The 23,716-nt window shown below is 44.2% G+C and overlaps 1 protein-coding gene across 5 annotated transcripts in view; it reads right to left on the bottom strand.

Moving 5' to 3' along the window:
- Positions 1-23,716, bottom strand: part of fam120b (family with sequence similarity 120B) — a 57,797-nt gene that overhangs the window by 7,886 nt on the left and 26,195 nt on the right. For 4 of the 5 annotated variants that reach the window (XM_041217279.1, XM_041217297.1, XM_041217288.1 and 1 more), the window contains 4 exons: positions 22,926-23,018; positions 7,352-7,558; positions 4,547-4,649; positions 4,085-4,240 (listed from right to left, as the gene is read on the bottom strand). In XM_041217279.1, coding sequence (XP_041073213.1) covers positions 4,085-4,240; positions 4,547-4,649; positions 7,352-7,558; positions 22,926-23,018 — 559 coding nt within the window. Of the gene's footprint in view, positions 1-1,061; positions 1,898-4,084; positions 4,241-4,546; positions 4,650-7,351; positions 7,559-22,925; positions 23,019-23,716 lie in introns of all 5 variants that reach the window. The other variant, XR_005946628.1, reaches the window with a different exon arrangement.

Raw genomic sequence — 23,716 nt, forward strand, 5'->3', positions numbered from 1 at the left:
CACTTTTTCTCTCCATTTCATTAATTCTACTATAGTTAGCACTCCGCTGGAATTCCCTCTCCTGTTCTATGTTGTAAATAAACCATTCAACACAATCGTCTTCCTCCTTATGTCCCACTTTGTGACATTAGTTTTAAACTTGAATTCACTCTTTTTCAGCAGCTGAAAACTGATGAACTCCTTGTCCTCTCTTCTCGTTACTACCTACAGGTCTTGAAAAACATGAATCACTGCCAAATTGCCAACTCTTTGTATGGACCTGAGCCTAGGTTTCTTGATAATAAAAAAGGAATTTGCATTTGGGAAAGTTGTCGCAGTTTGTGTGGAGGTGGAAGAATTTAATACAAGGCTTTATTCAGTGGTAAGAATAAAGAGCCAGTTGAAACATGCAGCACTAATACAGTCAAGAATTTTTGGTCCACAATTTGCTATTTTTACGAGGTGTGAAGGCGGGAAATTTTTAAAAACCTCAATTTACTCAGCACATGTGGTGTAACACATCAAAAACACATAAAAATTTAATAAATCAAACACAATACCCCATCCCATTCGATCTTCACATGTGTGTCAGCTCGGGCTCAGTTGGTGGTACTCTCTGAGTCACATGGTTCCAGGTTCAAGCCCTATCCCAGAGCATGAGCCCAAAAATCAAGGCTGACACTCTTGTGCAGTGCAGGTGGTATGATGCACTCTCAAAGGTGCTGTCTTTCAGATGAGAAGTTAAACCATGGTCCCACCTGCCCACTCTGGTGGACGTAAAAGATCCCATGGCACTATTTCAAAGAAGAGCAAGGGAGTTTTCCCCAGTGTCCTGGCCAATATTTATCCCTCAATCAGCATCACAAAACAGGTTATCTGGTCATTATCACATTGTTGACCGTGGGAGTTTGCTGTGTGCAAAATTGACTGCTGTGTTTCTTATATTACACAGTGGGTACCCTTCAAAGGAAGTACGTCATTGGCTGTAAAGCTCTTTGAGATGACCGGCGGTCATGAAAAGCAGTGCAAATCTATCTTTTTTTCCGAGTAGAGTAGTTTTAACAATGATCTCTGGTACTTACCTAAATGGCTGGAATTCAGCCTGAACTTGTCAATGTTTGCTGGCGAACTCTTTCAGACTACGTGAGAGCAAAGAACCATCCCGCAAACAGGACGTACAAGCGGAAAGGAACTCGCCAATCTTGCAACAATTATAAAGACGCCTTCCACCTCTCCATTGCTGGCACAATCTTCGCCAGAAACCACTTGAGCTGCTTAGTGCAACATCTTGACCAGGATCTGCTGCCAGAGAGTCAGTGTGGTTTCAGGAAAGGCTGAAGAATCACTGATATGGTGTTTGCAGTCAGACAGCTCCATGAGAAATGTCAAGAACAGAACATGGGCCTCTACACCATGTTTGTTGACCTGACCAAGGCCTTTGACACAGTCAGGGAAAAGGGCCTTTGGGAGGTCATCACAATGTTCAGCAGCTCCATGACAGCACACTCACGCATGTCCTGGATGATGGTGAGTCTTCTGGCCCATTCCTGTTAAACAGCGCTGCGTGCTAGCACCAATCCTCTTCAGAATGTTTTCCTCCACCATGCTCTCCAATACTTTCAGTGATGGTGATCCTGGCATCAAAATCAGATATCGCATGGATGGGAAGCTGCTCAATCTGAGGTGATTCTAGGCAAAGACTAAGGTCTCCGAGGACCTGCTTCACGGTTTCCGGTTTGCTGATGATGATGCACCAGCTGCCGGTTCAGAGCCGGACATGCAATGTAACATGGACTTGTTTTCCAATGCAGGTGACAACTTCGGCCTTACGATCAGCGCGATGAAACATGAGGTAATGTACTGGCCTGCTCCAAGAAAGCTCCATCTCAAGCCCAAGGTTTCAATCCATGACCAGAACCTGTCAACAGTGGATAAGTTTACTTATCTTGACAGTTCTCGTGAGCTGTCTACATTGATGACAAGACACGTGCAAGAATTGCCAAAGCAAGTGTAGCCTTCAGCAGACTTCGAACATCTGTCTGGGAATGAAGAGGAGTAAGTGTGCCTATCAAACTGAAAGTGTATGGAGCAATAGTCCTGTCCACTCTACTCTATGGATGCGAAACTTGGACTCATACCAAGAAGCTCAACCACTTTCACTTGGACTGCTTTGGAACATTCTGAAGATCAGATGGCAGGATGAAATACCAGATACTGAGGTGCTCATTCAGGCTGGCAGGCCAAGCATCTACATGGTATTGAAACAGTCACAACTGAGTTAGGTGACCATATAGCCAGAATGCCTGACACTCACATACTAAATCAAATCTTCTATGGAGCGCTTGAGTTTGGGGTGCGCTCTCATGGTGCTCAAAGAGAATGCTGCAAGGACACTCACTTAGGAGTTTTGATATCGACTTCAAGTCCTGGGAGTAGCTTGACAGGATTGTTGCACTTGGCACAAGCCAATAAAAAATAGTGCATCCTCCTTTGAAAGCAAGTGCAGAGACCGACAGAAAATGCAAAGAGGGGAAATCCCGCACCAGCAATTCATCCAGAACCCAACCATCTGCGGCATCCTGACCTGTTTGCAGCAGGAGCTTTCAGGCACAGATCAGCCTTAACCCGCATACCCATCAGAACCCCACTGAACACCCTGGACGATGAACGTGGTCATCATCACCTCGAAGGATGACAAGAGAGAGGATAAGTTTAATCACAAGGGTGCGCATGACAGTTGAACCTAATAATGCTGCACGGATCATTGAGCGAGAGCAGGAATCCTAGCCGCTTTTACCTCTCCCTAACCTGGTGACACCGAGGTCAACTGCAGGACTTCCAAGGCTTACAAGTGGGGATTAACTAACTCAGGAGAATCTGAGGTCAGGTGTGGGGACATAGTAGCAATGCATGTAGCATATTAAATCATTGGGGAAGCTGGTACTTTCAATTACAAACAGGCAGTTACTGTGTCAAACCATATGCTTTACTTGTGGACTCCACTACCCAGAAAAACAAAGGCAGGGGGTGCAAGGGAACATCACCGCCTCCAATTTCCTCTCCAAGTCACATACCATCCCGACTTGGAAATATAACACCGTTCCTTCATCATAACTAGGTCAAATTCCTGGAACTCCCTACCTCACAGCCCTGTGTGGATATCTTCATCACGTGGACTGCAGCGGTTCAGGAAGAACTTTCTCAAGGGGAACTAGGTTTGGGCAATAAATGCCAGACTGGCCAACAATGCTCATAGCCAGAGAATTAAAAAAAACTCTTTCACAGGATGTGGGTGTCACTGGCTGGGTCAGCGTTTATTGCCCATCCCTAATTGCCCTTGAGAAATGGTGGAGAGCCGCCTTCTCGAACTGCTGCTGTCCATGTGGTGTAGATACACCCTGTTAGGAAGGGATTTTGACCCAGCAACAGTGAAGGAACAGTGATATAGTTCCAAGTCAGGATGGTGTGCGGCTTGGAGGGGAACTTGCAGGTGGTGATGTTCCCATGCATTTGCTGCCCTTGTCCTTCTAGCTGGTAGAGGTTATGGGTTTGGGAGGTGCTGTGGAAGGAGCCTTGGTGAATTGTTGCAGTGTATCTTGTAGATGGTACACACTGCTGCCACTGTGCATCGGTGGCATAGGAAGTGAATATTTGTGGAAGGGGTGCCAATCAAGGGGGCTGCTTTGTCCAGGGTGGTGTCAAGCTTCTTGAGTGTTGTTGCAGCTGCACTCATCCAGGCAAATGGAGAGATTTCCATCACACTCCTGACTTGTGCCTTGTAGATGGTGGACAGGCTTTGGAGAGTCAGAAGGTGAGTAACCCGCCACAGAATGCCAGCCTCTGACCTGCTCTTGTAGTCACAGGATTTATATGGCTAGTCCAGTTCAATTTCCTGTCATGGTAACCCTAGGATGTTGATGGTAGGTGATTCAGTGAAGGAAATATCATTGAATGTCAAGGGAAAATGGTTAGATTCTCTCATGTTGAATAGATCAACAAAATCACCAGAGGATGTCAGATTTTTTTTCTGGGGGGGGAGGAGTTACTTTTTAATTAAGCACCAGAATGTAATAGGTGATGATCATATAAATGATTTTTAGCATACCTGTTTGTGCTACATTGGTAGGACCAGGCTGTGGATATCTTCCCTGATAACTCTGGCGATGGCTGAGATATGGAGGATAATCATGTGGCTGTTGCTCATGATGGGCCAAGTGATGACTGCCTCCTCTACCATGGGGACCAGGCCTTTCACAGTTCTCTAGTGATGCAGAACACATGACAGATCAATTTTACTCAATACATTGCTCATTAGTGAAACAGTCAACAAGTGAGTTTTACTAAACTATCGCTCTCACCCACAACACGAGAAAACCTTGTGTAGTTTTCCAAGAAACCTTTAATAGTTTTTAACCTCACTTATTCTGCTAATTTTTTCCTGTTCCTCACTTAAAAGCATTGACAAAGATCATTATTAATCAGATGTGTCGTTCCATCTCTGGGGTCTGTCCAATGCAGGAAAGGCAGTGAACAATAAAACTATTAAAATTCAGCCTTGGCCACTGACCTGTTACAAGTGGCTGGGGGCTGCTCTGTACATTTCTATTCTTCCTCACACAAATACTGTTGATGAGGGACTTCAGCTTCTGAAATTCCTGTAGTAGAACATCCTACATCAGGAACAAAAATGATCAGCAATCTGACAAAAAAAAACCAAAATCATCACATAACATTGCACATTTTGCGGCAGCCATTGCTTCAACAACGACGACAACTTGCATTTGTATAGCACCTTTAACATAGTAAAATGTCCCACGGTGCTTCATAGGGGCATAAGTAAACAAAATTTGACTCCAATGCACACCAGGACAGATGATCAAAAACTTAGTCGAAGAGGTTTCATAGAAGCCTTAAGGGAGGAGAGAGAGACAGAGAGATAGAGAGGTGAGGAGGTAGGGAGTGGGAGGAGAGGGAATTCCATGACTTGGGGTCTTGGCAGCGGAAGGTATGCCTAGCAATGACGGGAATGATTAAAATTGGGGGTGTCCAAGAGGCCAGAATTGGAACAGCCCATAGGTCTTGTAGGGTTCTAGGGCTAGAGGAGGTTACAGAGATAGGGAGGGCCAAGACGCTGGAGGGATTTGAAAACAAGAGTGAGAATTTTAAAATCGAGGAGCTGGTGAACCAGAGCCAATGTAGGTCAGGGAGCACAAGGGTACTGGGCAAACGGAACTCAGGGTACGGGCAGCTGAGTTTTGGATAAACCAATTTTATGGAGGGCAGAAAGAAGGAGGCCGGCTAGGAGAGCATTGGAATAGTCAAATTTAAAGATAACAATGCAGTTAATGAGGCATTCTATAGAAGAGCTGATGCAGGATCAGAGAAGGGTGACATTATGGAGATGGAAGTGGGCGACTTTGGTGATTGACTGGATATGTGGTCGGGAGCTCATCTTGGGGTCAAATACAATAGCAAGGTTGCAGCTTTAGACAGTGGCCCAAGGAGGGGGTTGGAGTTGATGGCTAGGGAAGATTTTGGTCTTCCCAATATTTGGTTGAAGAAAATTTCTGCTCATCCAGTAGTGGAATTGGACAAATAGTGTGACAAATCAGGTGCAGTTCCGGAAGGTTCATGCGAGGAGGTGGTGTGGTCAAGTAGGAGGAGAAAGGATAGCTTACCATCATTACAGTTGCATAGCATGTCATTTGTGATTTTGGTGAGGGCCATTTCAGCAGTGGCAAGGGCGGATACCTAACTGGGGGGAGTTCTGGGAAAGATGGGCATGCATTTGGGAGGGAACAAAATATTCAAGGACTTTGGAAAGGAAAGGAAGGTTGGAGATGGAGCAGTAGTTTGCAAGGAATTTGAGGGTCAAGACTTGGGTTTTCACAAGGAGAGGAATGATGACAGCAGATTTGAAGAATGAGAGAGAGAGAGAGAGAGAGAGAAAGAGAAAGAGACTGTCCTTGAGGAGAGAAAATTATTAACAATATCAGCAATTGAGGCCAGGAAGGGAAGTTAGGTGGTCAGCAGTTCAATGGGAACAAGGGCGAAGGGGTAAGGGGTGGGTCTCAGGGACAAGATGAGCTCGGACACGAGATGAAAGGACATAGGAGAGAAACTAGAGAAGGATACAAGTTCAAGGCTGGGGCAAAGGGCACCTTAGAGGAGGTTTGGCTAGTGGGCTAGGGAAAGGGAGAGAAGTGGCAGAAGCAGCTGATGGCCTCAATCTTGGTGATAAAGAAGTCCATGAGTTCTTCACTTGTTGGAGGTGAGGGTGGAGGATGCAGGGGAGAAAGGTTTAAGAAGGCTGTTTGCAGTACAGAGGAGAAGTCGGGAGTTAGCTTTGCATTCCAGGATGATCTTAGAATGATAAGCAGTTTTAGCAGAGAACAGCAGGACGGGTTTCTGCTTTATGTGGTCCAGCCACATTTGGCAATGATTGACTGAACCAACTCTAATCCATTAACATTCAAGTCCCTTGGACCTAAGAGAGAGGAGATGAAGGAGAAAGGCCAGGCTGTGGAAGATTTTTAATGGGGCTAAGGTCAAGAAAGATATAGGTGAATGTGTGATTGAGCAGATTGGTAGCTGCAGAAATGTTGTGATGAATGGAGGGCCAAAAGCTAGACAGTTGGGAATTAATGATGGGGAACAAGGTACACGCACAATTGCCAAACTAACTTGACAGCCCTAGGTGACAAGCACACAGATGAAGCAGGCAGAGTGATTGAATTGGTATCTGGACAAACCACTGCGTGCACCCCACTTCCCCCAGCCCGATCTCTAGGCTAGGGAAACTGCTATCCAGTGACCCTGCTGGAAAGTGCACACGTCAATGGCGGGTGAGAACTGGATGTGATGCCCTGCTTGGTCAAATAGTTTGCTGACAAACACGGTTGACACTGATTTGTGAAGAATGAGTGTTTGGGTGAAGCAACATCTGTAAAACTTTCCTCTTGTGCCTTCAGAGGATGAAGGGAGAAAGTTGAAAAAATAAAATCGCACACTGCAGTAAGAATCCTTGTTATTAGCAATGCTGCCTTTTGATCAGATTTTGGAACACACAGAAACCTTACTAAAGGCTCCTGAGTAAAGTGAACTTCGAACCTTTTTTAAAACATTAGTCCTATCTAAGAACATATTTATATTAAATACACACAGTGAGTGAAAAGTTTATTTCCTCACAAATGTAGATAGAAGCTGGCCTTATTTGTACCATCGAGATTAATCATTTAGTTCACCTCGTTTGTGATAACTGGTTTTGCATGCACGTTACCAGATGGTATTTGCTTTGGAAAACAATCTACTGTAAACCACCATCATTAGTTGAGAAACACCTCAAGCATGCACACTCCATCTGTAGACCTACATTCTTTTCTAGAAGGTCCTCCATTGTACAGCCACTGTGAGACTGCAGGTACTTTGTGTGGAAAAGCTTCCCATCAAACACCTCCCACGGCATCAGGTCGACCATTTTAAATGGAAACCCACAGGCACTATTAGCTGAAACGAGCACGGACAGGCCCCGAACAAAGAGAGAGGCCAGGTGCACAGCCCGAGAGTCAACACAGGGCACCTGAGAAAGAGAGTCAAAGATTAATGGCTGGACAATGACGGCAAATTATTCACTCGCTGCACTTACTGTGCGAAACAGTGGCTACCAGCAAGAGGTCCATCTGGTAGCATCTATACTAACAGAATGGTCAAAGTAGGTTTGAGCAGCACAGCCAGAAAGGCACACAAAACAATTTGCAAAGATATTTTGTGTCTCAGTGAGGTAAAATCAAGGACTAAACTTCATAAAACGCAATGTTTTGCCCCCCTAGCTTATTTAAGTACAGTAATGTAGTCTTGTGCTTACACCTGTAATTGCAACTTAGCACAACAGGAGGGCGAAACAGTCATTTTACTGTTGCTTATGAAAGATATAGGGTAAAGGAGAGCTGTACATGCTGTTGGTTAAAGGGAAACACTTGGTGCAGAAATTGATCTCAGTAAGCCTGGCTGAGGGATTACTGAGTTCTCTCTTTGGAAGCAACACAATCACTTTTCTTATTAATTAACTCTTTGAGTTTGCGGCTCTCTCTGGCAAGGCAGGCATTTATTTATGCGTCTCCAGCTGCCCTGAGAAGCTGGTATCGATAGGCCATATCAGAGAGAAGTCTGACAATGCAAACTAGGTCGGGGTAAGGATTGCAGGTATCCTGCCCTAAAGAACATGAGTTATTTTGATATTTTTATGGTCACTTTGATTCATATCAGCTTTACATTTCAATATTTGTTTTAAATGAACTTCAAATTCTCAAACCAGCATGGTGGGATTTGAACTCTCGTTCCTTAGATTATTAGTCCCGCTCCCTGGATTAACATGGTAACATATCTTGATGAACACAGCCGGCTGATTCAAGTGCTTTTTTCTCCCCATCCAAATCACTACCCTTCTCTCCTAAGATGCTGGTTTCTTGGTGGATTGCACAAGGTGACCATGGGTTGGGATTTCCAGCCCCAGGATCTGCCCGTCCAGCCCAAGTCAAGGGAGATTTGAATGGCTTACCACATCCATCGCGGGGGAAGCTGCAGTGATGGGGCCTGGAAAATCCCGGCCCACATGTCACATTCTGCAGGTAACAACCCTGCAACAATACTTAACGGTCCCGCTGGTTGTTTCTTTCATGTCAGAGTGGACAGCACCAATCAGGGAAGGAAACCTGGAAAAAACTCAGCAGGTCCGACAGCATCTGCAGAGAGGAAAACAGTTAACGTTTCGAGTCTGTATGACCCTTCATCTGGTGAAGAGTCATACGGACTTGAAACGTTAACTGTATCCCTCTCCGCAGATGCTGTCAGACCTGCTGAGTTTTTCCAGGTATTTCTGTTTTTGTTTCGGATTTCCAGCAACCGCAGTTTTGTGCTTTTAGGGAAGGAAATCTGCTGTCCTTACCCAGTCTGGCTTATCTTTGACCTGGTAGGGTCCAATGTGGTTCAGCGGGTAGCTCTCTCAATTGCCCCTGCGTTGGAGGTCATTGTTCAAGTCGCGCTCCAGAAACTGCACTGAGAGACTGCTGCACTGTCTTTCAGGTGAGACTTTAAACTGAGGCCCCTGCCTCAGGTAGGCATAAAGTATCCCATGGTGTTATTTCGAAGAAGAAACAGAGACGCTTGCCCTGGTGCCCTGGCCAATATTCATAAAGCCTAGGATTTAGAGCAAGGAGGTTATGTTGAACTTGTGTAAGACACTGGTTCCGCCTCAGCTGGAGCACTGCATCCAATTCTGAGCGCTGCACTTTAGGATGAGTGTGAAGGCATTGGTGCAGAAAAGATTCACAAGAATGGTTCCAGGGATGAGGGACTTCAGTTATAAAGACAGACTGGAGAAGTTAGGACTGTTTTCTTTGGAGATGAGAAAACTCAGAGGAGATCTGATTGAGGTTTTCAAGAGCATGAAGGTTCTGGACAGATTAGATAGGGAGAAACTGTTCCCGCTCCGAAAGGATCAAGAACGAGATGGCACGGATTTAAAGTAATTGGCAAAAGAAGCAAAAGCGATATGAGAAAATAACTTTCTCACACAGCGAGTGGAATGTACTGCTTCAGGGTGTGGTGGGAGGCAGGTTCAATCGAAACATTCAAATGGGAATTAGATTTATATGAATAGGAACAATGTGCAGAGTTACAGGGAGAAGGCAGGAGAATAGCACTAAATGAATTGCTCATTTGGAGAGCTGGTGCAGACATGATGGGCCAAATGGCCTCCTTCTGCACTGTAACAATTCTGTGATTCTGTGACTAAAACCAACATCTGGTCATTATCACACTGCTGTGTGCAATTGGCTGCTGTTTCCTACATAACAACAGTGACTGCACTTCAACAATACCCAATGGGCTACAAAGTGCTTCAAGGTGTCCTGAGGTCTTGAAAGGCGCAATGCAAATAAAGTCTTTTTTTTCTCCTTTATCCCAAGAGCAGAATCATAGGCACAGCATAGACCAGTCTCCGCACTATAAATGCAAGAAGCAGAAATACAGGCACAGACCCCCACAATTTGAACAAGAACCTGAGAATACTGATAGCAATCTCCACCTAGAATTACTGCTTCATTTTGAACAGTCCTACCTCAAGGCTCTCTGTAGAGAAATTATATTTTGCAAATTGAAGCCAAGAAGGGGGGAATAATAAAAGGGGGGAACCCAGCTCTCAAAGTGAGGCAAAAGAAAAAAATGGATTAAGTTACTATTACTATGGTTAATAAATCAACAGGCAGAGAGTGCAAGCATCTGGACAGGAAGGGGATTTCGAAAGAGTCAGCTCAGGAATTTGTGGGTGCGTAAGGCAAAACAAAATGTTGGAGAGGTTATTTTTTTGGAGGAGCCAGTGACCGAGTCCCATGGCCGGGATTTCCACGTGGCTCCAGTGAAGTTCACAACCCAAGTCTATTCTTCTCTCCCAGCAGAAGAAGCAAGTGCAGCTGAGAGAAAAATAAAGGAACAAAGGATGAAAAGCCAGAACCCCAGTAAAACCGAGCATTCCCCGCACGTGGGCAGAGAAAGGGGCTGATCCGCAGAAGGCTAAAGACAATAGGCCGAATGCAAGGCATCTAACGTTACATTGAAATGAAGGGATTCTGTCGGCTGGGTTATAGATAACAGACAGTAGGGCTTTGTGAGCTCCAACTGACAGCAGTTAAAACAATACCAGTGTCCTAACAAATTTGCTACAAAACCCATTGCCAGTTTCTAAACATGAACTGTATTTCAATTAGGTTCCTCATTGACCTGTACAGTATGGGAAGCCAATAGGGATGGGAAAAATCAGTGGAAAAGTCTGTGCCATGTAATCAGCATCAGGTCTACAAAATTCACGTGAAATACCATAGGCACTGCACAATGCCCTTAAGCTTTATTTTTAAATAACTTTTTCTTTCCTAATTTCTCATTCCCTCAAGCGGCCATTCATTCTTCACAGGCTAATCTGGACAACAGAGAGCGTGTCGGTCAGCTATTCACCACGGTGGGGCTTCATGACTCAGCCCGATCCCATTCCCATCAGCCGTCCACTTGTCTGTATTTTCTACTGGAGGTCACTGGGGAAAGGGACCCTCAATTAGGGATTCCCTCTTCCTGGTCTGCGTGCGCTGAGCCTAATGGTATTATGGCATACTGCTGCCCCAGAGTTAGCTGATTCAGCACGGACCAGGGATTAAAACCTGGGGCTTCCCGGGGCTGGGTTTTACACTTTCGGCAGGGTGAGGGAGATGGGTTGGGACAATGAGCGGTCTGCTCGCTCCTGCTCCCACTGTCTGAGCTCATTGAATCAAACTTCGGATGACCAGTTAGTGGCCATTCAGGGGGCTCTGTGCCCAATCGGGAGTCAAGGCCGGGATGTCATACGGCAGAGCGATTGTGCCGTTAACAAGAAGTCGGCCGTGGCTACAAATTTAAAGGCCCCCTGCTCTCTCGATTTCCCCTTTTTTGATAATGGCAGGCTGCAAAAGTTAAAAAATGAGTTTGAAAAAAATCATGCAGGTGCTGCCACTTTCCCCAGCAGGATCTGCTGCTACATTCAGCCAGGGCCTCGGTGACACGCCCTTTCTTCCACCCTTGTGCCGCCTCATCACGGCTCCGCAAGACACTTCCAAACCTTTCCACGTCCGGTGCCCGAAAGATGCAGCGGGCAACAAGAAATTGCAGGTGATTGGGTTGTTAACCATCTTAATAGTTTGTTAATTCGTATTTTCAGAACAAAGGGAGGGGCACCAAGTTACCTTCCGTAATTTCAGAGACTGGCGTGATGGCATTGTACTGATAACCCAACGTCATCAAGCCCTATTTTACATTGGCGCTGGGGAGCGGCCTGCCTGATTTGAGGCCGTAAAATCCAGACCCCAGCATGGAGGCTTCATTTTTAGATTGAATATTGTCTTTACCCATGAGGTCCCAGGGAAGTCAATATAAGTCCATCACAAAGCCACTAGTCAGCCTGTGTATCAACCAACTACATGCAACTTGAGAGCCGTTTGCCACACACTCCTAAATTAATGAATCAAAGCGCTCTTCTACATTTAGTCACAACTTTTACTAATATTTTTCTTTGCAAGCTCATTGTTTTTCCACACAAAACTTCAGCCACTTCATTTTGCTTAAAGCAGTTAGCGTAGTGAAATACACGTGTCAGGTTTCTATTCATTCTCAGTTTACCATTTAATCCCAGGAGCCAGCCCCTGACATGCTAGTCACTGGATTCCTTTACACACAGGCTTCATTCTAATAAAAACTGCCGCTCGCATTTTCTTTGAAAGGTTTAAAGCTTTCATTTTCAATTGGGATTTCCTTCTCCTTTTATGTGTGTTCAGAAATGCTCCTATCACAGCACATGATAGGTAAGTGGTAGTAAGTAGTGAGGAGCGCATAACAAAAGTGTAATACATATCGATGGGATGGAGGGGAAGAATCAAACAGCATCACGAAGCACAACAGCAAAGCTCAAAACTACTTATGCTCCTGACCTCCAGATACATTCCTGCCTTGAAAGAGATGTGAGATATTTGTTACTCTATAAACACAAAATATGAGATGGGCTTAATGGCCCTTCTTGTTTCAGAATGATGCTTTGTAGATTGTGGAAGGGGTTGTACAAGTATAACGCACAATTGACACTGAATGACCTGGAGCTTTTATTTCACAGTCTGGCACTGGGGATTGCAATGATTTGTATGGATATCTGGGAATAAAAATCATGCAATCCGCCACTCGCAATCCTGATGTGGGCTCGAGGACTTTGCCATGGCAGTTCCAGCTCAGGAGCTGGTGTTCAATCACCTGTTTTTAAACCAGGTCTTTCAAAGTCAGGAGGATTAGCGAAATCTGGCAAGATTACCGCCAGACTGTAGCTGGCTATCAGGCCAGCCGGCGTGCAGCCTTAGGATAATGGAGAAGCAGAAAATGCTTGAAATACACAGGACCACCAGCATGTGAATATTTTAAGTTTCATGGAGTTTATATTAAAGATAGGTGGATGTTGTGAAATTGAGAAAAGACAGCTTTTAACTTTATGAGTGAAGACTTATTTTAGCCCTGACTGATCACAAGATAAACCAATGGGGAAGGCCATTTGCCTCATCTTAGCCCATCGTTCCAGAAAGGCTCTAACATTCTTCCCAATTCAGCATCAAATTATTCCTTAAATGATTCCAGGGTTTTTAACTCCACTACTCCATCCAGAAGCTTAATCCAAACATTAGTAGCTCCAAGTATGTAAACTTCCTGACATTCACAGAATCACAAAATCACAGTGCAAAAGAGGCCCTTTGGCCCATTGAGTCTGCACTGACATGTGAAAAACACCTGACCTACCTACCTAATCCCATTTACCAGCACTTGGCCCATAGCCTTGAATGTTATCAGGTGCCAAGTGCTCTTCCAGGTACTTTTTAAAGGATGTGAGGCAACCCTCCTCCACCACCCTCCCAGGCAGCGTATTCCAGACCGTCACCACCCTCTGGGTGAAAAAATTTTTCCTCACAACCCCCCTAAACCTCCTGCCCCTCACCTTGAACTTATGTCCCCTTGTGACTGACCCTTCAACTAAGGGGAACAGCTGCTCCCTACCCACCCTGTTCATGCCCCTCATAATCTTGTACACCTCGATCAGGTTGCCCCTCAGTCTTTTCTGCTCCAACGAAAACAACCCAAGTCTATCCAACCTCTCTTCATAACTTAAATGTTTCATCCTAGGCAACATCCTGGTGAATCTCCTCTGCACCCCTTACATCCTTCCTATAATGTGGCGACCAGAAATGCACACAGTACTTTAGCTGTGGCCTCACCAAGGTTCTATACAACTCCAACATGACATCCCTACTTTTGTAATCTATGCCTCGATTGATAAAGGTAAGTGTCCCATATGCCTTTTTCACCATCCCACTAACATACCCCTCCACCTTCGGAGATCTATGGACACACATGCCAAGGTCCCTTTGTTCCTCAGAACTTCCTAGTGCCTTGCCGTTCATTGAATACTTGCTTGTCAAATTACTCCTTCCAAAGTGTGTTACCTCACACTTTTCAGGGTTAAATTCCATCTGCCACTTTTCTGCCCATTTGACCATCCCGTCTATATCTTCCTGTAGCCCAAGACACTCAACCTCACTGTTAACCACCTGGCCAATCTTTGTGTCATCCGCAAACTTACGAATCCTACCGCCCACATAGTCATCTATGTCGTTTATATAAATGACGGATAATAGGGGACCCAGCACAGATCCCTGTGGTACGCCACTGGACACTGGCTTCCAGTCACTAAAGCAGCCATCTGTCATCACCCTCTGTCTCCTACAACTAAGCCAGTTTTGAATCCACCTTATCAAATTATCCTGTACCCCATGTGCATTTGCCTTCTTTATAAGTCTCCCATGTGGGACCTTGTCAAAGGCTTTGCTGAACTCCATATAAACTACATCAACTACACTACCCTCATCTACACACCTGGTCACCTCCTGAAAAAATTCAATCAAATTTGTTAGGCATGACCTCCCTCTGACAAAGCCATGCTGACTATCCTTGATCAAACCTTGCCTCTCCAAGTGGAGATAGATACTCTCCTTCAGAATTTTCTCCAGTAGTTTTCCGACCACTGATGTGAGACTCACTAGCCTGTAGTTCCCTGCTTATCTCTACAACCCTTCTTAAATAGCAGAACCACATTAGCTGTTCTCCAGTCCTCTGGCACCTCCCCCATGGTCAGAGAGGAATTAAAAATTTGGATCAGAGCCCCTGCGATCTCCTCCCTTGCCTCCCTCAGCAGTCTGGGACACAAATCATCTGGACCTGGAGATTTGTCCACTTTTAAGCCTGTCAACACCTCCAATACCACCTCACTCCCTATATCAACTTGCTCAAGAACCTTGCAATCTCTCTCCCCAAGTTCGATACCTTCACCGTCATTCTTTTGGGTGAACACGGATGTGAAATATTCGTTCAACACTCTACCGATGTCCTCTGGCTCCACCCATAGATTGCCCTAATGGGCCCTACTCTTTCCCTGGTTATCCTCTTCCTATTGATATACTTATAGAATATCTTGGGATTTTCCCTACTTTTACCAGCCAGAGCTTTCTCATATCCTCTCTTTGCTCTCTTAATTGCTTTCTTAAGCTCCACCCTGCACTTTCTGTACTCCACTAATGCCTTTGCTGATTTGCTTCCCTTGTACCTGCTAAAAGCCTTTCTTTTCCTTCTCATCATATCCTGAATATCTCTGGTCATCCATGGTTCTCTGGGCTTGTTACTCCTTCCTATCCCCTAGAGGGAACATGTTGAGCCTGTATCCTCCCGATTTCCTTTTTGAACACCCCCCACTGCTCTTCTGTAGATTTCCCCACAAGTAGCTGTTCCCAGTCTACCATGGCCAGGTCCTGCCTTATTTTACTAAAATCCGCTCTCCCCAATCCAAAACATTTTTTTGCAACTTGTCTATTTCTTTGTCCATAACAAGCTTAAACTGTACCATATTGTGGTCACTATCACTAAAATGCTCCCCGATCACCACCTCAGCCACCTGTCCAGCTTCATTCCCCAGAATTAGGTCCAGCACTGCGCCATCCCTTGTTGGACCCTCTACATATTGACCTAAAAAGTTCTCCTGTACACATTTGAAGAAATCCACTCCATCCAAGCCCTTAACACTATGTCTATCCCAATTAATGTTGGGAAAGTTGAAATCACCTAATATAATTACCCTATTGTTATTGTTTTTACACATCTCTGCAAATTGTGCACATTTTTGCTCCTCAATTTCCCGCTATCTGGGGGTCTATAATAATCACCTAACAATGTGACTGCCCCTTTTTTATTCTTAAGCTCTACCCACAAAGCTCCAAGATATCATCTCTCCTTACTGCAGTAACTGACTCCTTAACTAATAATGCGATGCATCCTCCTCTTTTACCCCCTCCCCGTCTCGCCTGAAGATTCTATATCCCAGAATGTTGAGCTGCCAATCCTGCCCCTCCCTCAACCACATCTCATTGATGGCTACTATGTCACAATTCCACGTGTCAATCCTCATCCTTAACTCATCCGTTTTACCTGTAATACTCCTGGCATTAAAGTAGAGGCCATCCAGCCTTGCCTTACTCCCTTGAAACTTAATGCAGCTATACTCCCTCTGACTTGATTGCTTTACTGACATTAGCCTTAAATTTTGCTAGTTTCAAGCTTTCTCTCTTTCATTCTCTTGCAACTTAATTTAAAGGAATTTTCAGAGCTTATCGTTTCCATTCCTCTATCACATTTACCTCAATGGGATCACCTTTCAGATTTGTTAGAAAGGTACCAGGGATAAGGGGCCTTAACTATCTGAAGAGACTGGAAAAGCTGAGATTGTTCTCCTTACAGTAGAGAAGGGTAAGAGAGGATCTAGTAGAGCTGTTCATAAATCATGAATGGCCTTTTTTTTTTACAGTGTAACCAAAGGACACAGATTTAGGGTAATTGGCAAAAGAACCAGAGGCAATATGAGCAAACCTTTTTAAAAAAAAACACCTCTGGAAGGCACTGCCTGAAAAGGGTAGCGGAAGCAGATTCAATTGCAACTTTCAAAAGGAGATACTTGAAGGGAAGAAGTTGTGGGGTCATGGGGAAAGATCAGGGGGGTGGGACTAATTGGATACCTCTACCAAAGAGCTGGCACAGCAATGATGGGCTGAATGGCTTCCTGCTGTGTTCCATCATTCTATCATTCTTGCCTCCTTTGCAAGCTAAAATAAAACCCCAGTCTATCTTCATACCTCACATTCCAATGCAAGATCAGCCCCATAGCTCCTCTCTGAGCTGCCTCCAACATTTCAATGTTTCCCCTAAGCCTTGATAACCAGAACTGGAATGTTACTCAAGGTACAGCCTATCCACATTCCCATACAGTTTAAACAGGGCCTGCTCTGACGTATACTCTACTACTTTAGTTATGGTGAAGAGGCTCCTCTCGGACCATTGAATAGTTTACTGAACTCCCGCTTCCAGTGTTAAAACACCTGCTATGCATTTCCAAAATTGTTTTATTTCCAGGATACAGTTATCCTTTTCAGCTCTGCTTTATTCACTGCCTTAACTTTCCTAAGTACAAGAGACCGTGGGCCTAATTTTAACTCCGCATAACTGAACGAATTTTGAGTGAGTTAAAATTGGGCCCACCTGATTTCTACAGTTGATGCTGTTGGCAGTATAACTGTTCACATTGTGATTTTAAGTCCAACAATCTGACAAATAAAACTATCAGCATGTAAATGTGTATATATTATATATATATTAATATTATTGCTGTCGCAGTAAAGATGCCATTGTTCACACAAGTGGGCTGAATAGATCGCAGCTGCACAGCCACAAACGCCAGAATCGGGATATTGAGACAGGAGAGTAACATTCCAGCTTTGAGCAATGAGCAGGGAAACTCACCCCACGGTATACACATTAGAGACATGGATTAGCTCTGTGCATGATCATTGACTTGAATTCAAATGCACCAGAATTTCCGCTTTGTGCTCCCATGTGGTGCGGCTCCTTGCCGGATGACAGGATTGGAATATCGCCTGCAAGGTCGGAGCAGATTACTGCCTTGGTTCCAACCAAATCGCCCGCAAACACTCTTATCTGGAAAAGGTTATATTTTAGCCTGGGACAAAGTAATGGTTAAATCCAGATCTTTACAGCTCAATTGTTAGCATACCAGGGCAGCAAGCCATATACGTGGGCTGGACTAGGCACTTCAAATAATATGAGTTTGAAAAACCAGTTTAACCCCATTCAATAAATGTTTTATGGTAAATAGCCCTGTTTATGTTTATACTGCTGGACTTTCAGGTTGTGTGATTGGTTGAGCAAATGTAAGCAGGCACTAATCTTAAGGAGTTTGTTTTGTAACCAGCCCTGCATTCGTCAGCTTACAGAGTTTATCAGGATGGCCAGTCAAGGCCCTGCTGTTGCCAATATTTAGAGTAAATAAGTTAACGTATAAATACTTCTACTGCATAGGGGAGATTTATTAGAACTGTCCCAAGTTACGTGGGGATTTGGTTAAGAGCTTCCACTGGCAAAAGGATTGGTAAGTTTTAAGAGAGTTTAAAGGTAACTGGCAGAAGAGCTGGGGGGATATAAAGAAAAATGTTTTTACCTAGGGAGTTGCATAATCTGGGAAGGAGGGTGGAAGCAGATTCAGTAGTAACTCTCAAAACAAAACTAGATAAGTACTTGAAGGAGTAAGGTTTTGCAAGATTATGGGAAAACAGTAAGTGCGGGGAGGAGAAAGAACGGGATTAATTCGAGAGACCTTTCAAAGAGCTGGCACAGGCACGATAGACTGAATGGCCTCCTCCTGTGCTGCATGTTTTAGTCTTTAGGTGATTTTTCAATTTATGACAAATCGCTCACCCAGGCTGAACTGGGGTTAACTTTGTTTTACTCACCATCTTCAGCCTTAATGCACCTTTTATTTTGGTAGAAGGGTGGTGCAGAATTGTTGCAACAATATCCACTGATAATATAGTGATTAGGACAAAAGGCCATCACTTTCTATTAAGGCTTTCTCTCGTTTACCAAAGTCATTAATAATTAAGTCCCTAGGACTGTTTATGTAGGTCTAATCCAGGAGCTGGGAACTGTGTTCATGATCGGCAGCAGGTTAGATACTGACAGAGCTCGCAGCATCCCCTGAACTGCAGCCCAGCTGTCTCTCCCGAGCTGGAAATAGCACAAACCCCTGGCAGATGCAACACTTACCAGGAGTGCAAACAATGACTGGATCTCCCACCCCGACAGGTGCACCAGACCTGCGGCAGATGTAACACTGTTGTTGCTGCATTCCAGACCACCTGCAACAATGGTCACCCACTCCCCCACCCCCACTGGCAGGTGCCCGAGACCAGTGGCAGATGACAGGCAGGTGTCCTGGGACACTTACCTCCCCCCCCACCCACGGTTTACTGCAAGACTGCGCCCTTCCTCAGGCAACACCTGCCGCTGCAGACACAGGCCTGCTCCAAAGAGCAATCCGATGCTTGTCTCACTGACTGCCAGCCCCACCCATGCAACACAAGCAGCCCTTCCGAGCCTCTTTAATCATTCACTGGGACTACTTAAGTATTATTTAACTATTGTTTTACAGAAGTTCTTCGAAGAGGATCAGGTTTTTTGTTTTGCAGGTACTGCCAATAGCCAGTCCTGGTGCATCCAGATCTGTCCAGCCACTGTCAGATTCTTTAATGAGAAGCATTTCCCTTAAACAGCAGGATGTCCTCATTATAAATTACCCACTCTAGCACGATGGAATGTGTGCAGTTCAAATGAGGGATTGCAAGGGGCAAATTTTGCTAATGAAAGGATTTGCTTTTTTCTTAAATTAAAGTGGGGGTTGGGGGAAGGAAAATCTACATTTTCAGTTCTAAAAACAGCCAATTAAATGCACCTTAATAATAAAAAAAAGATGCAGAATCCAAAATGGACACAACGGAAACATTACATAGCCTGAACGCAGTGTCGGTATCTTAAAGCACATTTCACAAGCAGGTTCAAAACTACATTCTGCTGTTCCACTGCCGTATTTGGTATGTACAATGGATGTACAGCGTTTGCTGTTCATCTGTCTTCACTCCAACAGCAACAGTCCTCTGGAGGCAAGCATTGTGTGTGTTATAATGAGTCGTGTGCGCTATAGCAACTGCCCTGTAACACAGTATGAGGAAAGGAGTCAGGAGTCAAAGTTCAGCTGCCTTACAACAAAAACCACACTCTTAACTGCAGGCCTTTTAATGAGGGCCTGGCGTATATCTTAGAAGTTTGGGATAATTAACCAACTCTGCTAGTTACACCTTTAAAACAGCCGCTTTTCATCTTCCAGTTCCCCTGACTGCCTCAGCACAAGAAAAATGGTCGACCTTCCAAAGTCCAGGATGGAGGCAGTGGGAAATAAATTAGAAGATATTTGCAGTATTCTGTTCACATTTGCATCCATTTGTCCACAACAACCACACACAACCGCCAGATTTAGATGGTGTCGACAAGTTTTATTAACGGGTCTTGGGTATTTTGGGGTTTCTCAGTGCTGTTTGTGATACTCAGAGCCATCTAGTTTGAAACGAGTCAGATTCTTTTGGGTTCCTGCACGGCCAGGAGATGTCTGAGATATCTTAACTTACCCAGGCTGAAACAGGTTAACAATCCATGAAGCAGCTCTTACATTTTCAAAATTCCAGTAACAACACTTTACCTAATGATTAGCAATGACAGCTGAAGCATAGCTTATTGACTCAATCACTGCTAACTGCGAAGGCATTTCGAAAGTGTGCTGAATGACCGCCCAGTGACTGATTTGCAAAGTATCCACTCATTCTGCAGCACTCCTGTGTCAGACTAGTATTCTGTTTGCAGCCTCAAAACTGTGTAGCCCCAATTCCACATCGAGCTCCCGCAAACTGGTGGGGCAGGTACAAGCTCTGTTGTACAGCAATTTCACATCATCAAGAGCAGAAAGTGGTCATTCAGCCTGTCATGCCTCTTTGAAAGAGCTATCCAGTTAGTTCCATTACCTTGCTGTTGCGCCATAGCCCTGCCATTTACCCTCCACATGAGTCCGCAGACAACATGGGAGTCTAGATTGCCAAGTGAATACAATCTCCTGGCTCTGCGGCTGCAATTCAGAGGTCTGAAGTCTAGCACAATGTGAACAGGAGGCATTGCAAGTCTGCAACGAGCAGACACCAAGCGCTGTGCTAACATTTTGAGACATGCATTGACCTCTCCAGTCCCAATTTTCTCATTAAATCCATATCAGGTTGATGAAGTTGCACTTTATGGTCACAGAAAAAGGATACATAAAGCCCCCAGGGTTGGACAGATGGGACTAGCAGCATTACACCCTACTCCCAATTTGTTCCTACGTGTTGTAAATACTGGGATGAGGGGAGAAAGACAGCACTCAATGCAGAACAATGAGCACTTGGTACGGCATGTTCTTCATTTGGTCACCGGATATAGCCAACATGAGCAAAGCTGCATTTATTGCCCAGCCCTACAAATGCAACTTGGATTTATATAGCATCTTTAACATATTGAAACGTCCCAAAGCTCTTCACTGGGGCATTATCAAACAAGATTTGATATCACGTCATATAAGGTGATTTTAGGTCAGATGAGGAATTTAAGAGGTAGGTTTTAAGGATTGTCTTAAGGTGGAAAAAGGAAGCAATCCTACCATGATTGTTGTGTGAGTGGCTTGCTAATCTATTTCAATGGGTTTTCAGTCAACTATATGGAGTGGGTCTGCAGACCAGAACTCAGTTTCTGTTCACGGAAGAGCTTGGTGAACCAGTTAGGTTTTAACAACAATCATTCTTCTATGGTCAGTTACAAGAAGGATTTGCTCTTTATATTCCAATTTTACCTCCTCCAAAGTTCTCCTTCCTTTACTGAAGGTGGTGAATATGTGCTGGGATATGAATCCAAGTATGATATTGGCGCCTCATTGGAGGTGTCAATCTTGCACAGAATACACAACACAGAAACAGGCCATTCAGCCAACCGGGCATGCTGACATTCAGGCTCCACTCAAGTCTTCTCCCATACTTCCTCATATAACTCCAAAAAAATTTCCATCTATTTCTTTCTCCCTCGTGCGCTTATTTAGCTTCCCCTGAAATTCACCTCAACTACTTACTGTGCTAGTGAATTCCACATTCTCATCATTCCTTCCCAATTTCTTACAGGATTTCTTGCTGACTATCTTATATCAATATAAGATAGTCTTTAGTTTTGCTCTTCCCCAATAGTGGAAACATTTTATCTGCATCTACTCAATTAAAGGGATCCATTCCGTCCAACCTCTCCTGATAGTTAGAGCCTCGTGGTTCTGGTAGCACCTGTATAAATCTTTTCTGTACACTCTCCAGTGCTTCTATTTTCTTCTTATAAATATGGTGATTGGAATTGTACACAGTACAACACAGTGCATGGTCTAACCAAAGATTCATAGAGGTTTAACATAACTTCTCTACTTTTCAATTCTATCCTCTAGAAATAAACCCTAGTGTTTTGTTTGGTTTTTTTAATGGCCTTTTTAGCCAGTGCTGTTTCTTTTATTGATCGGTGTATTTGTAGTCCCAAATGTTTTTGCTCCTCTACCCCATTTAAATTCTTATTCTTTTACCAAACTTCTAGTGGAGGTTTGGCCAATGAGTAGACAGTCTTTCAAAGACCAATCTTAGTAGCCATTAAGTATAGCTGTGAAAATGGATTGTAATGTAACAAGCTAAGTGGGTAGTCATGGAAATGAAGCGGATTCAATGGAAAAGCTTGCAAACCTGATTGGAAATCATTTTGTCCATTGGTCAGTGTCTATCCTCAATCATGGTCTGTGCTACTGCTGATAGGCAATAAGATGCCAGTCTCTTCAACAGCTTGTTGAGAGAGTAGCATACAGGGATGTTATCTAATCCAATAAGTTGATGTAGGGGATCCAGATGTCTAGAGGTGGGGAAGGCCAGATGGGTCTGTTGTCTTAACTTCACTGGGAGGAAGTGAACCCTGCAATGAATTCCCCAGTTAATGGTAAGAGGTGTCAACAGTATTCATGCCAAATATTTAGAAGATATGCACTAATTCCTTTTGAACAGCCTAGCATGCTAACAGTGCCAGTAACTCATTTATACTGTTCCTTAGTTAAATGGCACTATTTGCTGTGTCACAGATAACAAGTCTATAACAAAGGCTAGGTTTAACTGTAGTTTTAGTTTGACATAAAATTTTCTTTTGTTATTGGAATATTAAAAAGGTAGATATAGAAATAAATGTATGTACTTGGTGATGGTACAGTCTCTAGGCTCTTTGCTATGCCCTAAGAACCAGGAAAGATGTATTCAAAGTTACCAGAGTCAAGTAGATGAGCAGAGCAAATCACTTACCTGTATCTGAGCGAGGTGGTCAGCTGGCTTGTCCTGGATACAGACAGCCTGAGCTAAATATGCATCCAGATCCTCCCGACAGATTGTGCTTACCTGAAGCAAACAATAAAACACCTTTTGAACATCGGGTTCAAGTCCCACTCCAGGGTTTGAGCACAAAAATCAAAGCTGACTCTGCAGTGCGGTTCCCAGGAAGTGGTGCACTGTCAGATGCCACTTTCAGATGAGACATCAAACCGAGGCCCCATTTACCCTCTTTGGTGGATGTAAAAGATACCATGGCACTATTTTGAACAACAGCAGGGGAGTTCTCCCTGGTGGTCCTGGCCAAAATTTATCCCTCAATCAACATCATAAAAAAGATGAACTGATCATTATCACATTGCTATTTGTGGGAGTTTGCTGGGCACACAATTGGCTGCCACATCTCCTACAATACAACAGTGACTACACTTCAACAGTACTTCATTGGCTCTGAGGAGCTCTGAGACAGCTGATGTCATGAAAAGCGCTATATAAATGCAAGTCTTTCTTTCATAGGCATCTGGCTGAGCTATTTCTAATCTACCACAGGATGGTGCTGAATCTGATCATCCTGTGGTTACTATCTCCCAAGGGCGCTATGAATTCCATTTCCATATCTGGATCGCTCAACATCAACAAGTTAAGGTTCACACCACCTCTTCAGACTTCCCCAACACATGACTCATGAATTAATTTTCTGTTATGTTTACCAACTCTGTCTCCAGACCATTTATGGATTCTCAGTTTATATTTAATTGACTGAAATT

The sequence above is a fragment of the Carcharodon carcharias genome, chromosome 2 (assembly GCF_017639515.1).
Source record: "Carcharodon carcharias isolate sCarCar2 chromosome 2, sCarCar2.pri, whole genome shotgun sequence".
In the NCBI taxonomy this organism is placed as follows: domain Eukaryota; kingdom Metazoa; phylum Chordata; class Chondrichthyes; order Lamniformes; family Lamnidae; genus Carcharodon; species Carcharodon carcharias.